This window comes from Apteryx rowi, unplaced genomic scaffold, assembly GCF_003343035.1.
Source record: "Apteryx rowi isolate R43461 unplaced genomic scaffold, aptRow1 scaffold_40, whole genome shotgun sequence".
Lineage (NCBI taxonomy): Eukaryota > Metazoa > Chordata > Aves > Apterygiformes > Apterygidae > Apteryx > Apteryx rowi.
The window spans coordinates 1,592,874-1,604,762 of NW_020450530.1; the positions used below are offsets into that span (position 1 = coordinate 1,592,874).

At 53.4% G+C, this 11,889-nt stretch overlaps 2 protein-coding genes across 2 annotated transcripts in view; both read right to left on the minus strand.

The window, feature by feature from the left end:
* Positions 1-1,111, minus strand: part of UNC119B (unc-119 lipid binding chaperone B) — a 7,948-nt gene extending 6,837 nt beyond the window's left edge. The window contains exon 1 of the mRNA XM_026075261.1: positions 1,039-1,111. Within this exon, the coding sequence (XP_025931046.1) occupies positions 1,039-1,111 (73 nt within the window). The remainder of the gene's footprint in view (positions 1-1,038) is intronic.
* A 51-nt stretch (positions 1,112-1,162) lies between these two features.
* MLEC (malectin) lies at positions 1,163-9,525 on the minus strand. The gene is made up of 4 exons (XM_026075067.1): positions 9,325-9,525; positions 7,737-7,913; positions 7,519-7,576; positions 1,163-6,346 (listed from the first exon to the last, which is right to left on the minus strand). Exons 1-4 carry the CDS (start codon positions 9,487-9,489, stop codon positions 6,117-6,119), a joined length of 630 nt encoding a protein of 209 aa, XP_025930852.1. The 5' UTR covers positions 9,490-9,525; the 3' UTR covers positions 1,163-6,116.
* Between the last annotated feature and the right edge of the window lie 2,364 nt (positions 9,526-11,889).

An 11,889-nucleotide genomic window follows, 5' to 3' on the forward strand; every position in this document is an offset into this window, starting at 1 on the left:
CGCAGCACCCGCTTGGGCCCGGCTCGGCCAGGGAGCGCGGGGCGCTTGCCCGCGAGGGAGAAAAACAGCAGAAAAACAGAAAATAACCGGAAAAACAGCCAGCGCTGCTCCCCTTTCCCCCCGCCAAGGGCCAAGGCTGCGCCACCGGCCCTCGCCCGCTCCTGCCCATCGCCCCCAAAAACCCAGCGAGAGCAGCCACCCCTCATCATTACCGCATCGCTCGTTAATTTAATCAGGGAATGAGTCCTCCGGCGCACGGGGAATTACAGCGAACAGCTGGCTCCAGCCCCCGGAGAGCTCCAGCCTTTTTCGGAAGCTGTTTCGGCAGGGCCGGGCGACGCTGCCCCTTGGGCTCCCCCGAGCGAGGCGGTTGCTCCTGAACCGCTCCCGGAGCCTCCGGGCCGCACCAGGAGCCCAAGCTGCGGTGAAAGCAGGTGTCAGCAGGCGCCACTAAGCCCCGGGCCCAGCCGGGCACCGGACGACACCAGGCCCCGGCGCTCTCCCTCTTCCAAGGGCTCCCCTTGGACGCGGCTCCCCGCGGAAGGCAGGTCATGCCGCTGCCGCTCCCGACGAGGGCAGGACGCGGCCCGGCCCCGCTTCCCTGCAAGAGACCACCCAGCTCCTCCGAGTGACAATATAATCTCGTTTATTTTCCTTGAACGCGCTGCTGGCTAAAACTGCCAGACAGGAGATTTCAGAACATTCCCTCAACCAAACATCCTGGGGGAAATTAAAAAATAAAACAGCTACCATGTACCAAAAATAAAATAACCCACCCCCACAAACAAGTCTTCGCAAAGCCAATGCAATCAGAAATAAGACATCTGTGCTTTTCACCCAGGGCCCAAGCTCAACGCAAAACAAACTAAAAAAAAAGTCACTGCAAGTTGTTATAACACAAAGCAATGGACAGTTAAAAAAAATAAAAATCCTCCTTCAAAACCCTGTGTACTGGAGACGACTACAGATGGAGATCTCTCCCCGCAGGGACAGTCCTGCTCCGCGTGCCCGGGAGCCACGGCGGGTCGGAGATCTTGCCTTTCCCGGGTTCGCACTCGCGCCACTTGAACTGCTTCAAGCCACACTTTGCCCCTTGCCTTGAAATCTCCATCACGCGGCCTCTCGAGCGGAGACCTTTGGTGTTTGCAGAAGATTATTCACATTTTCTACTCAGCCAGCACTGTTTCTAGGAGGGAGGAAAGCACTTTTTTTTTTCTTTTTTTTCTCTCCTCAATAAAGCACTTTTTGGAAAAAATAAATCAAAACCTATCAATAACCTGCAATAAGGTCCCACCGCTCAGCCTGGGGACAGTGCTGCCTCACCCCCTCCCCCTCCCACATCTTCCCYCCAATCTCCAAAAATAGTATTTAATATACAGCAATAAACTCTGAGCAAGCCAGAGTCCCGGAAGACATGGACCTGCTTTCACCTGCCCTGTGCAGCCCAGCACCACTTCCGCACGGTCGCTCCCGCGCTCCCGGGACGAATCCCTAGGGATCTGGGGTGAAACACAGGCGCTCCAGCCCCRCCGGAGCGGCGCGCGGAGCAGGGATGCAGCACGGAGGCCTGTTCCGCGTAACCACACTTGTGAGCGCTCATGGCTCCGGCCCGGCGTCGCCTCTGTGCCCGTCGGAGCCTGCTGGGGACGAGCCGCTGAGGACGGACGGGTGGAACCAGGCTGACGTGAAGAGCATCCCTGAATCGCGTTAGACTTCGGCGTTTGTTGAGGAGATGCAGAAGCACGGTAGATAAATTAGCTCAGCGCTGGCCCGGCTCCCACTTCCATTGCGATCTTAGCAAGGATCTTTCCCTCCCAGCCACGCAAGCGCTAGGAGCGGACAGCTCTCTCCCGCATTTGAGCRGTGTGAAACACTCGGTACGTCTGCTCGAATCCATCTCTCATCAAGGGCTGAGGCTGCTCTGCTGGTCCTCTCCTCCTCCTCCTCCTCTCCACCAAAGAAAGGCCCGTCCAGCCCAGACCTCCACCATCAAGACACGTCCCTGGCTGTCACTGTCCCATTTCAACGCAAGGGAAGGCTGAGGCACAAGGCACAGGTTGCTGCTCCCTATTCACACCCCGCTAGAGCAGGGGACGCCCTTGGGCACCAAGCTGGGGTGGCAGGACCCGTGGCCAGACACGCTCTTCACACAGAAGCTCCAGGCACCACGTGGCTTGCCCAGAAGGCAGCCGTGACTCACCCGGCTCCGAGGCGCACAGACAAGCAGGCACCAGTCTGCCTGGAAGGCCTCCATCCTGCCTGCAGGAGATCCTGGGGAGACCAGACCTGAAGAAGCTCTTCCAGTTCTTCTACCCCTGCTACTCTTTCTTTCCATTGACCTCCAGGGCTGGAACCAAAGGTAATCACATGCAGATCTGTGCTTCAACTGGGACTTCCATAGCAGGCATCAAGGGAGAGTGAGACAGTCCCTGTCTGACCACAGGCAGGGAAGGCCTGTCCCTGGGAAAGGAAACCTCAGAAGCTCCCTAAAGAACGCAGCTTCTTCAAACGGACTTTTACTCAAAGCCCAACATAAAGGCACCAAAAAAAGAGACGGGAATTTATTTGGCTTTCTGCTCATTGCCACCTGGGATTCCCAAAAGGGTCAGAGCTGTTGTTCCAGTCTCACACACAGAGGGGAAAACGGAAGGCCTGGCTTAAAGATACAAAAGTTGAGGACACAAACCATAAGAGATAACTGCCAGCTGCACCCCCGCATCCCTGGGACAGCGCGGAAGGCCTGAAGAGGGAGGAATGAAAACAGGCATTGCAACCAGGGCACCGGGGCCAGAGCCAGGCCCAGAACATCACCCACAACGGGGAGCTTCATTAAGATTGCCTTATCTGCCCCTATCTATGCAAGTACTTCAAGAGCCGAGCTGGGGCCTGTCTTGATCCAGCTGCCCACACCACTGCACAGGGACACGAGCTCAACCTGCCTGCTGGTGGTCAGGAAGCAGCAAAGCACCAGCAGGCTTGTTTTCACCTGGTCTCAGTTAAACCCCTCTTGGACACTCCCTCGCAGAGCCATGGTGGAAGGTACAGCGACTCGCACCTCTTCTCTCCCTAGGCAGTGCACAACACCCACCCGACCGGCGCGCAGGTGCCGGAGATGACAAAGGCGAGGCGACCAAGCACGTACGCCATTCCCAAGGAGGTGCTGACCAGTTATCTCCACCATCCTCCCGTGTGCCCATACTGCTTCATTTGACGGCCCCTTCTGAGTCAAACCTGACGGGGAGATGGACCAAAGAAAACTGCTCACAGCACCATAACAGGGTCAGGAAACCCCAAACACCTGAAGAGCTAATGCCAGCTTTGCGCTAGTGACAAAGACGGATAAACCAGAGCCGAAACAACTAAACTGAAGCCATCAAGGCTGAAAGATTCCTCCTCCCTATTCTTATTCAAATGCCACAAATTCACTTGAACTGAGCAACTGGAACACAACAGTTCAAGCCCTGCACAGCTTTGCCTTAGGGTGCCCGATGACACAAAACAGGCATCCTGGCTGCCGGCAGAGGCAGGGATAAGCTATCCTAGAAGACCCGTCTCTGACTCGTGCCGGCCTAGGCACAGGCCCCTTTTCCCATGCTATGCAGGGTGCAGAGATCACAAGTGAGTGAGCCACAAAAGGCGAGTGAGTCTCTGCTTCAAGGATGCTCAAAGAAAACACAACCTAGAAGGCCTGGAGGAGAACAGCTCCTCAGGGAGAAGCCTGCTTTCAAGTCCAGGTTCTTTGCCTAACAAATCAGGGCAGTTCATGCTTCTCCAAACTGATTAAGATCTGAACGTCTCTCTGATCCAGTTGGAGCAATCCAACAAAAGCTGAGGAGTCTTTTCAGGCACTGACACCAAATAAACAGAGCTTGCATTAAAGAGTTTTCAGAGTACTAGGATTTTAACCAGAGCTAGAAGATGAAGCAGACAACTTCAAGCATACTGCCTTTTCATCCTAAGGTTTGCTCTTAAGATCTGCCCTTCTCTAAAGCCTGCCTTCTCCCCCCAGCATGGTCAGGCACCCTCTTGCTTCTCCCAAACTGTGGCTGTTACCACAGCCACAATTCCTCCACTTGTGCAATAAATAAGTTAATTAAGATCCTACTGCTTGCTTTTCAGCTCACAGACACAGAATTAGGGTCAGGCTCGAAGCAGCGATGTATGCAATCAGAAAGCTGAGGTTCAGCGCCACTGCTGCAGGGACCAGTGCTGTGACAGCTCCCCGAGCTTCTGTCCTGGAACCTGTAGGCCAACACCATCTCACACCTCAAGGGTTAGGAGGAAGCGACGGCTTCAGCTGCTTGGCCCGGCAGAGCAGAYAGGCTTCTCCTCAAATTCTGCTGACCCTTCTCAGCTTGAGGAAAGGCTAAGGACTGAGCCATCGCAGGGGATCAAACCCCAGAACCACCACAAGGAAAACTCAGGTCCAAGGAGGAGCAGCAGAAGCAAGGAGGACACTGCTCAGTGCCGCTGTGCCAGGTGAAGAGAGGATTTATGAGAAGAAGGTAGTGCAAGGTAAAGCGAGCTCTGTGCCTAGGCCTGGAGCTCATCAGAATCGAAGCTGACCCAGCCAGTCACAGCAAGGAGCACTTCCACTAACCAGGCCAGATGCCTTTCGTGCCCAGAGAGCATCCCTGTAGAGCATCCCTCCCTCCTGCCAGCTGGAAGCACTCCACCCAGCAGAGGCCAAGGCCGCGGGACAGCAGGGCAGCTCCTGGGGCCTGCAGGTCGAGATCAACAGGCGCACCAAGGGCTTTTGTTCTGCTGCTCAGCCTCTGTCAGGCAGGCACAGGCTCTGCACGTGGAAACAGAAGCCTCTTGCAGAAACATCCCTGGGGAACAGCGGCTGACCTGGCTCACCAGTCTGTCACCAGGCAACCAGGGAAACCGATGGGCCTCGTCTCAAGTAGCCTGTTCTTTTCCAGATCTCTGGAGGGCAACAAACCACCTTGTTCTCTAGTACTGAAATGTTGGACATCTGCCCCTTCACCCAGCGCCTTGATATGCAAAARCCTACGCAAATTGAAGACACTAACCATCTCCTCTGCATTTCCCACTGCTGGAGGCAGGCCTGGTCTGTACGACAGAGGATGAGCGCTCACAGGGAGCATTCGCAGGCTTGCTCCACTCTGTCCTACAGCACAGGTTGGTCACATTCATGGAAGGGCCAAACTGCTAGAAAGCTCAAGGAACGAGACCAGAACCTCCTTTCTAGGTCATCTGGTTCTCAGCTTCTTCCAAAGGAGAGGTCATTTGCTAGAAAGGGCAAGACAAGGAACTGGACTTAAAATGAACCTTTGAAAAGAAAAAGATTAAAGGGAACAAAAGCCATAATCAATACAGGAAATAAGCGCATCCTGAACAGACGCTAACAGAACACCGGCCTCTTGCAGGCTACAGCAGAGTCCCTCTGCAATGGATCAACCGTTACAATTGTCAGACTAGGAAAGTCTCTCCCAACTGGTGCAACAAATCAGGCCAGATAAATCCCTCTGCTCCTGGCGCAGCTTGCACTCTTAGGAGGGGAACTTTTCCACAGAGGCTGAGCGGCAAGTTGGAGTCTTGGTATCTTTATGCAGGCGAGTACCATACATCGTGTTGCACACATTCAGGGAGATGTTGAAGAGCCAATCTCTGTCCTCCACAGTCGATAGTCACTCAATGGCACCACAACATTTCCCCGCTCCTGAACAAGTTGTGCACCCAGGCCTGGTTTTAAGGGCTGCTTCCCTGCTTAAGAACGTTACTCCACTCAGCAAAGGCAGAGATCTTGCAGCACATGGCTTTCTCTCAGTGTGGGACATGGCCCGGGACTGCTAGCATCAGCTTCCAACAGCCCAATACACAGCCAGCCAGMACTCAGTTTACTCTTGAATGCCCCAGGGAGGACTGGAGGCTGCACGTGGTGCGAAGGGGAAGGTGAGGCCTCACTGCTTGCTGGCAGGGGGAAGGTAAGCTCCCTCTTACCCGGATCTGCTATTCATTCCAAGTGAATCACTTTTTTTTTTTTCTTCTCTTCCTTAAATTATGAACAACATGGAGAAATTGAAAGCAACCGTGTTTGGTCCAACTCCTTCCCTCCCAGCCCCCTTGCTGATGCTYGTTGGGGCTTGCTCTCACAACCGGCAGAGGCAGAAGAGGGTAGGAATGAAGACACCAAAGGCCACCAATATAGGGAACATGAGGCTGCTGTTGTCTGAGGCATAGGGGTTTGGTGTGCGTGGGCCTGACTGAACCCGGTTCTTATTTGCCTGTTTTTTAACACTGGAGCCATCATCATATTCATCTTCATCTTCTTCCTCCTCTTTTTTCTCCAGACCAGGGTGAGGCTGCAGCTTCGGAACATCTGTTGGACAAGACAAAAGGTGGTGAGGAGGCAGAATACAACCCGGAAATGACCTGAGACGCTCCCTTCCCCTCTCCYCAACCCACTGGGCACACCGGGAGCAGTGCACCTGACACCACTTTGCCACCACATCCAGAGAACCCCAGGAAGTAGGAGCATCCTCCCTCACAGAGGCTCAAGCCACTTTCCTCTGTGATGCAAGAGCATATGAAGACCACTGGGTCTTCAGAGACCAAAGAGAGGACATCCTTGCCCTCCACTCCACYCATCTCTCAACACAGGAGAGGCTACAGCACAAAAGGCCACCTGCAGCATATACAAACATCCCAGCTGCTCAGAGAGATCTAGTCAAGAGCACCAACAACCCTTCCCGCAGATGCTCCTGCCTCGCACTGCACCCCTCAACCTCAGATCTAACAGTGACATGCTCCAGCCTCACCCAAACCCAGGCCTGGAGCCTGAAGTGCAGGTCCCCACATGGCAAGCTACCGCCCTCCACTATGCCACGGGCCAGAGCTTCAGCAGCATGTGGCAACCCCTGACCACTAGAAAAGCAAACTGACCCTTTGGTCAGAGAGGGGCCCTAAACCTCCCCGGTTCTGGAGTTAGAGGGGCTTCAACTTCAGCAGAGATTTGCACAGAGGGTGGTGGAAGAGCAAGGACTGCTAGTATTCCCCACAGAGCATATCCATGGCCATTCACAGGAATGGATGTCAGGGGAGGGGGAGAAGAAAACAAAATCCACTGCCTTGTCCTCAGAGCTAAGGCGGCAAGACAAAGCTCCAGGTAAGAAACACCACACTACTAGCTAAAAGGTCTCCATAAATTACTTGTTTGCAGAGCTGCTGCCAACATCCATTAGCCAGAGGGAATTTACCTGTAGCTATATATAGCTATAGCTGACAGGCGTGTTCCTGTCTCCTCTACCCCATATGCAGGAAGACGTGAACCAAATCTACACTTATTCCAAAGTGAGGCAGTTCCGCATCCTTAGAGGAATGGGAAGATACTACACACCTATCACAGTCTGTAACTGCTTCCTGCGGGAGACTTGCCGAGAGAGAAACAGTTTTGGCAGAGGTGGGTCAGCGAGAACTATGATCTCATGGTCTGAGAAGCAACAGGCTGCTCTCCAAGGGGAAAGAGCCATCTGGCTCAAAAACTGTGCTCACCTTCCACTGTTCCTTGCAGGATGTATAGGGCACAGATTTTCGGATTGTCATAGTAGCCCTAGAGAAAGCAAAGAAGGGGGTCAGTGCTGCAGCGTGAGGTAACAAATATTCTCCCCACCTACCATCACCTCTCCTCCCCCTGGGCACAGCTGCATCTCACAGCTGGAGGGGAAGGGGAAAAAGAAAAATCAGGGCTCTGTCCAGCAAGGGCTTGTTACCTTTACAAACTCAATGTGGAGCTTCCCCGTGAACGTGGAAACCTCTCCCTGGACACTCAGTTTCCCCTTTTTGATACTCATGGGAATGATCTCATCATGAGCTGTGCTGTGTCCAACTCTGTCAAAAATGTCCAAGTCCTTCACCACTACGTGGCCATTCAAGCGCACGTCAAATACCTTCAGGGTGGAAGAAATGACAGAGTGTCAGAACAGATTCAGGCACACGACTGTTGAAAGGGGAACAGGACAGGAAAGGTCAGTGCCTGTCAGGCACCCAGGACGAGAAGGTAATGCATGTCCCACCACACATCCTCCACCCTCTTGAGAAGGATTCAGAGGCCAAGAGCAGCCAGTTAAAGACACTAAAGCATTAACACTGCTTTCAAACACCCTGAAATCTACCTCGTACTTTTAACATAATCCCTACTTCTGCTGTTCAGGACTGAGGACAGCAGGGTTTTGTTCTGGCTTATCCATACTTTTCTTTCTCAACTTTCTACCTCCTGGCTGAGTACCTGCTCCCACCACCCCAGGGTGGCTGCGGCACACCGCCTAGGGAGTTAGGCCACTTACAACAAGCAGCCTGCAACAGAGCACAGAACAGGAAACAACCTGGTGAAGCCACTGGCAAGATACAGGGTTTGAAGGAAGTAAAATGCTGAGCTGCTAACCACATCTGTGAATTCCGAGCGAAAGTCCTCCTCAGGGCTGCAGTGACTCAGGCTGYGCTCAGCACCTGGGAAATCCCAGCAGAACCACATGAAGAAAGAGGAGCCAAAGGTGCCTCATCCCTTCAGTTTAATCTGGGACTGCTTTTTGAACCRTTTGGTAAGCCAGCCCCACCAGTTCTGCTCCCTGAAATACCTCTTTGGCAGAAGGCAGTAGAGCACTTAAGGAACAGGGCTCAAAGCAGCTCATTGAGTGGGGAGAAAGCCAGATTAAGACACACACCACTTCTCTCTCAATTTATCACAGGGCTTGGAGTTCTTTGTGCTTCTGCCTCTGCACAGGGATTTCAAAGGTGGGCAAGGATCATTTATTTCCAAAGTGCTCTAACGAGGGTTGAATTTAACTCTGTACTCTCAAGATCAGTTTGAACCAGCACAGAGCTTTATGACATTTTTTTAAAGTTGATTTGAGTAAATTATTTAACCCAGATCACTTCTCTGATTCCAACTGTGCAGCACTTCCTCTACCACAGGGATGCAGCAGAGGCAGGAACAAGCAGAGAGGAAAAAATGCAAAACCACTTCTTCTCAACGACAGCACAACTTAAACAGATCATAAAACTCTGGCGTTGGTTATGTTTAGTCGCATGCATTTGCTTGAGAGCACTCTTTTGCAGTGCAATTCTCCAGGCCAAATGCATATCTGGAACGTGGAAGAGAACTCTGTGTTTCAGAGCACCCTCCTGAGAAAGCTCTAGGGGTGAGGTTAATCTTTCGTACCTTACTTCAGCCCTTTCTCCAGCACACAGGACAAACCACAGCGTGCAAGGCAGCAGAAGCAACCTGAACATGCCCAGTCTTAGCCAGCAACTCGCATTAGAGAGAAAGGCAGGTCTCAGCGGCATGGAGCTGCTGCTTACCTTCTGCTGAGACTGTGCAAAATAGACCTCGGCGAACTTCAAAACCAACACATAGTCACCCTCCTCTTTGATGGGAACTTCGTAGCCAAAGGTCTCCTCATTGTAACGCTCGGTCTGGTAGAGAATCTGGTCTTCCGCGTTGGACCGCAAGATCGGCAGCTTCATGCCGTAGTCAGAAGCTGAGTTTCAACCACAAAACAGTGAGAGGAAAGGTTAATTTGAGGCACATGGAAGATAGATTTTCTATACTCTTAAGTGCTTAACTCCCTAGGTGGCCACAGCACTTGCCACCCCAGTCAGACCCGTCCCCCCTCCATGCTCTGACCAGGAGGATGCACTACTGGAGCAGGAACAGAGGTAGCTGAAACCCCAGCACCTGGGTCCTGTGGAGAAACATGTCTGGGCCTGCTGCAGTCTGAGAGACAGTAAACCCACTCACACCATTTCAAAAGAAAGATCTTGTTTCACAGACAGGGTACAGAGCCAAAGGACTTGGCCATAAAATCCTGCTTCAAAGAGGAAAAGCACCTAGAATATTTTTACAACATTTTCAAGTTGCAAACTTTGCAGTACACAAACAAAACACAGTAAGTTTAGGACTGGCTCATCTCATCCATGCAACAAATGTGGATTAGAAGTCAATGACATCAGGCTTTAGACACTCGCCCTCTCCAAGCCAAAACCTGGGGGATGGCAGAAGGGCAAAAAGCATTAGACAGATCTTACAAACCCCTGTCTTCTCATCACAGACACACGATACTCATCAGCTTGAAGATGGGAAGAAGGAAGCGAGAAGGATACATGCACAAGGGTTTCAAGAGCTCCAGTAGCCCCATCAGCTGCAGTTTCGCAGCCTGAACATCACAGCCACCCAGCCAAAAAGGGCGCTTCTGAGCAGCCCGCAAAGAAGGGCCCACGAAACATTCCCAAATGGGCCAACACCTGAGAAAACAACCAATCGTAAAATTTGCTTCTCCTAGTTCAGAGGTGAAATAGTGAGCGACAGGAGCTCTCAAAACACCTTAACCTGAATCAGTAATTTGTACCGTGCCAGGGTGACTGTACAAATGCAAAGCAACGCACGCCTCGGGAGCGCAGAATCAAGCGATGCCCCACCAGAGCGGGGAAGGCTGCAGACAGCCGCTGCGCACTGGCACTTCAGTCAGCAGAAGTTGATCCAAACTAAGTTCTCTGCTGACACTTGCCATTTCCACTCCCATTTCCATGGGAACAGACACTGCATTGGCCAAGACAAAGTAAGCGAGAACTACTACCCCGGTGCATATTGCCAAAGAGAGAGCCAACGAAAACGAGCAAGAGGAAATTAATGCCAGTTCTTAGTCTCCTGTTACACACACAGCTACTCAGGCGCTCTTACACCCGGCTTCTCTTCACCAGTCTAACCAGGGCACAAAGGCTGGAGAGTAATCACCAAAAATATAGAGGCTGAAAATTTTAACCTGTCCTCCCACTCCCACCCCAAACAGATATTTCTGGCCAGCTACAGATTAGTGAGAGCAAACCAAGGACTCCACAAAAGTCAGTTCCTGTTCAGAGGAAAGCCTGCATATAAAGGAAGTCTATCAGCAGCCAAGACAGTAACCAAAGTCTCGTTGCCTGCATGTCGCAGGTCTGTTGACATAGCTGTGGAAGCGAGCTTGATTTCACAGCGTGTTCGATGTGCTGAGAGGTAGCTCACCAAGAGACGAGCAGTACACATCTTCGCAGCAACTCAAATATTATGTTTGGCACCTGGCTATTCTGTAATTGCTGTCAGTACATTTTGTCCCTCGGGGGACAGCATCTGGGCCGAGGCTTGAAAAAAAGTTTTAATTTGCCAGAGGCAGCACAGCCCAGAAGTGCCATCCTAGGTCTTTTCCTCCCAGTCAGCCAGGCATTTCTGCTGTGGCCATTACATGCCTGTCTACACCGAGAGCAGCCGAGAGTAAACCAGAATGATGGTGCAATAAAAAGTCATTGAGGGAAAAGCAGCTGAGCGCTCCAAGGGGTAAAGTCTCCTCTGCTGCGCCTGGCACCGCCGGCTGAAGCAGGGTTATTGTAGCAGCCTGCTCGTGTCACAGCGCGCTTGAAAAGGATCCTTTTTCCTCCTCAGCTCAGAAGGGTTTGTTCAAGGCCGCACGGACGTGCCCAGAGGGCTCCCCCGTCCCCGGCCGCGCCGCGCAGGCCGGTCCCCAGCACCCCGCGGGGGAACGCGCGCGGTTCGCCTTCCCCGCACGGCCGCGCTCCGCGCGAAGCGGCGGCGGCGGCGGCGCTCGGCACCGCCAACTTGCCAACACGCCCGCGAAACGGCCGAGCCGCCGCGCAGCGGTGCCCAGAGAGGGGCGCGCGGCCTCGGGGGGCCGGAGGGGCAGGAGCCGGCAACCCCAGCCGGGGCCCCGTCGTGTCCCTGCCGGCAGGGCCGAGCTCTCGCCGGGTCAGTAGCTACAGCAGCGACCACGTCCCGCCTGCCTCCACCGCCGCCCCGCCGCGCTCCGCCACGACGGCGGCTCGGCGGCACCTGCCGCCCGCCGGGGAGGCCGGGCCCGGGGCGAGGCACCTTCGTCC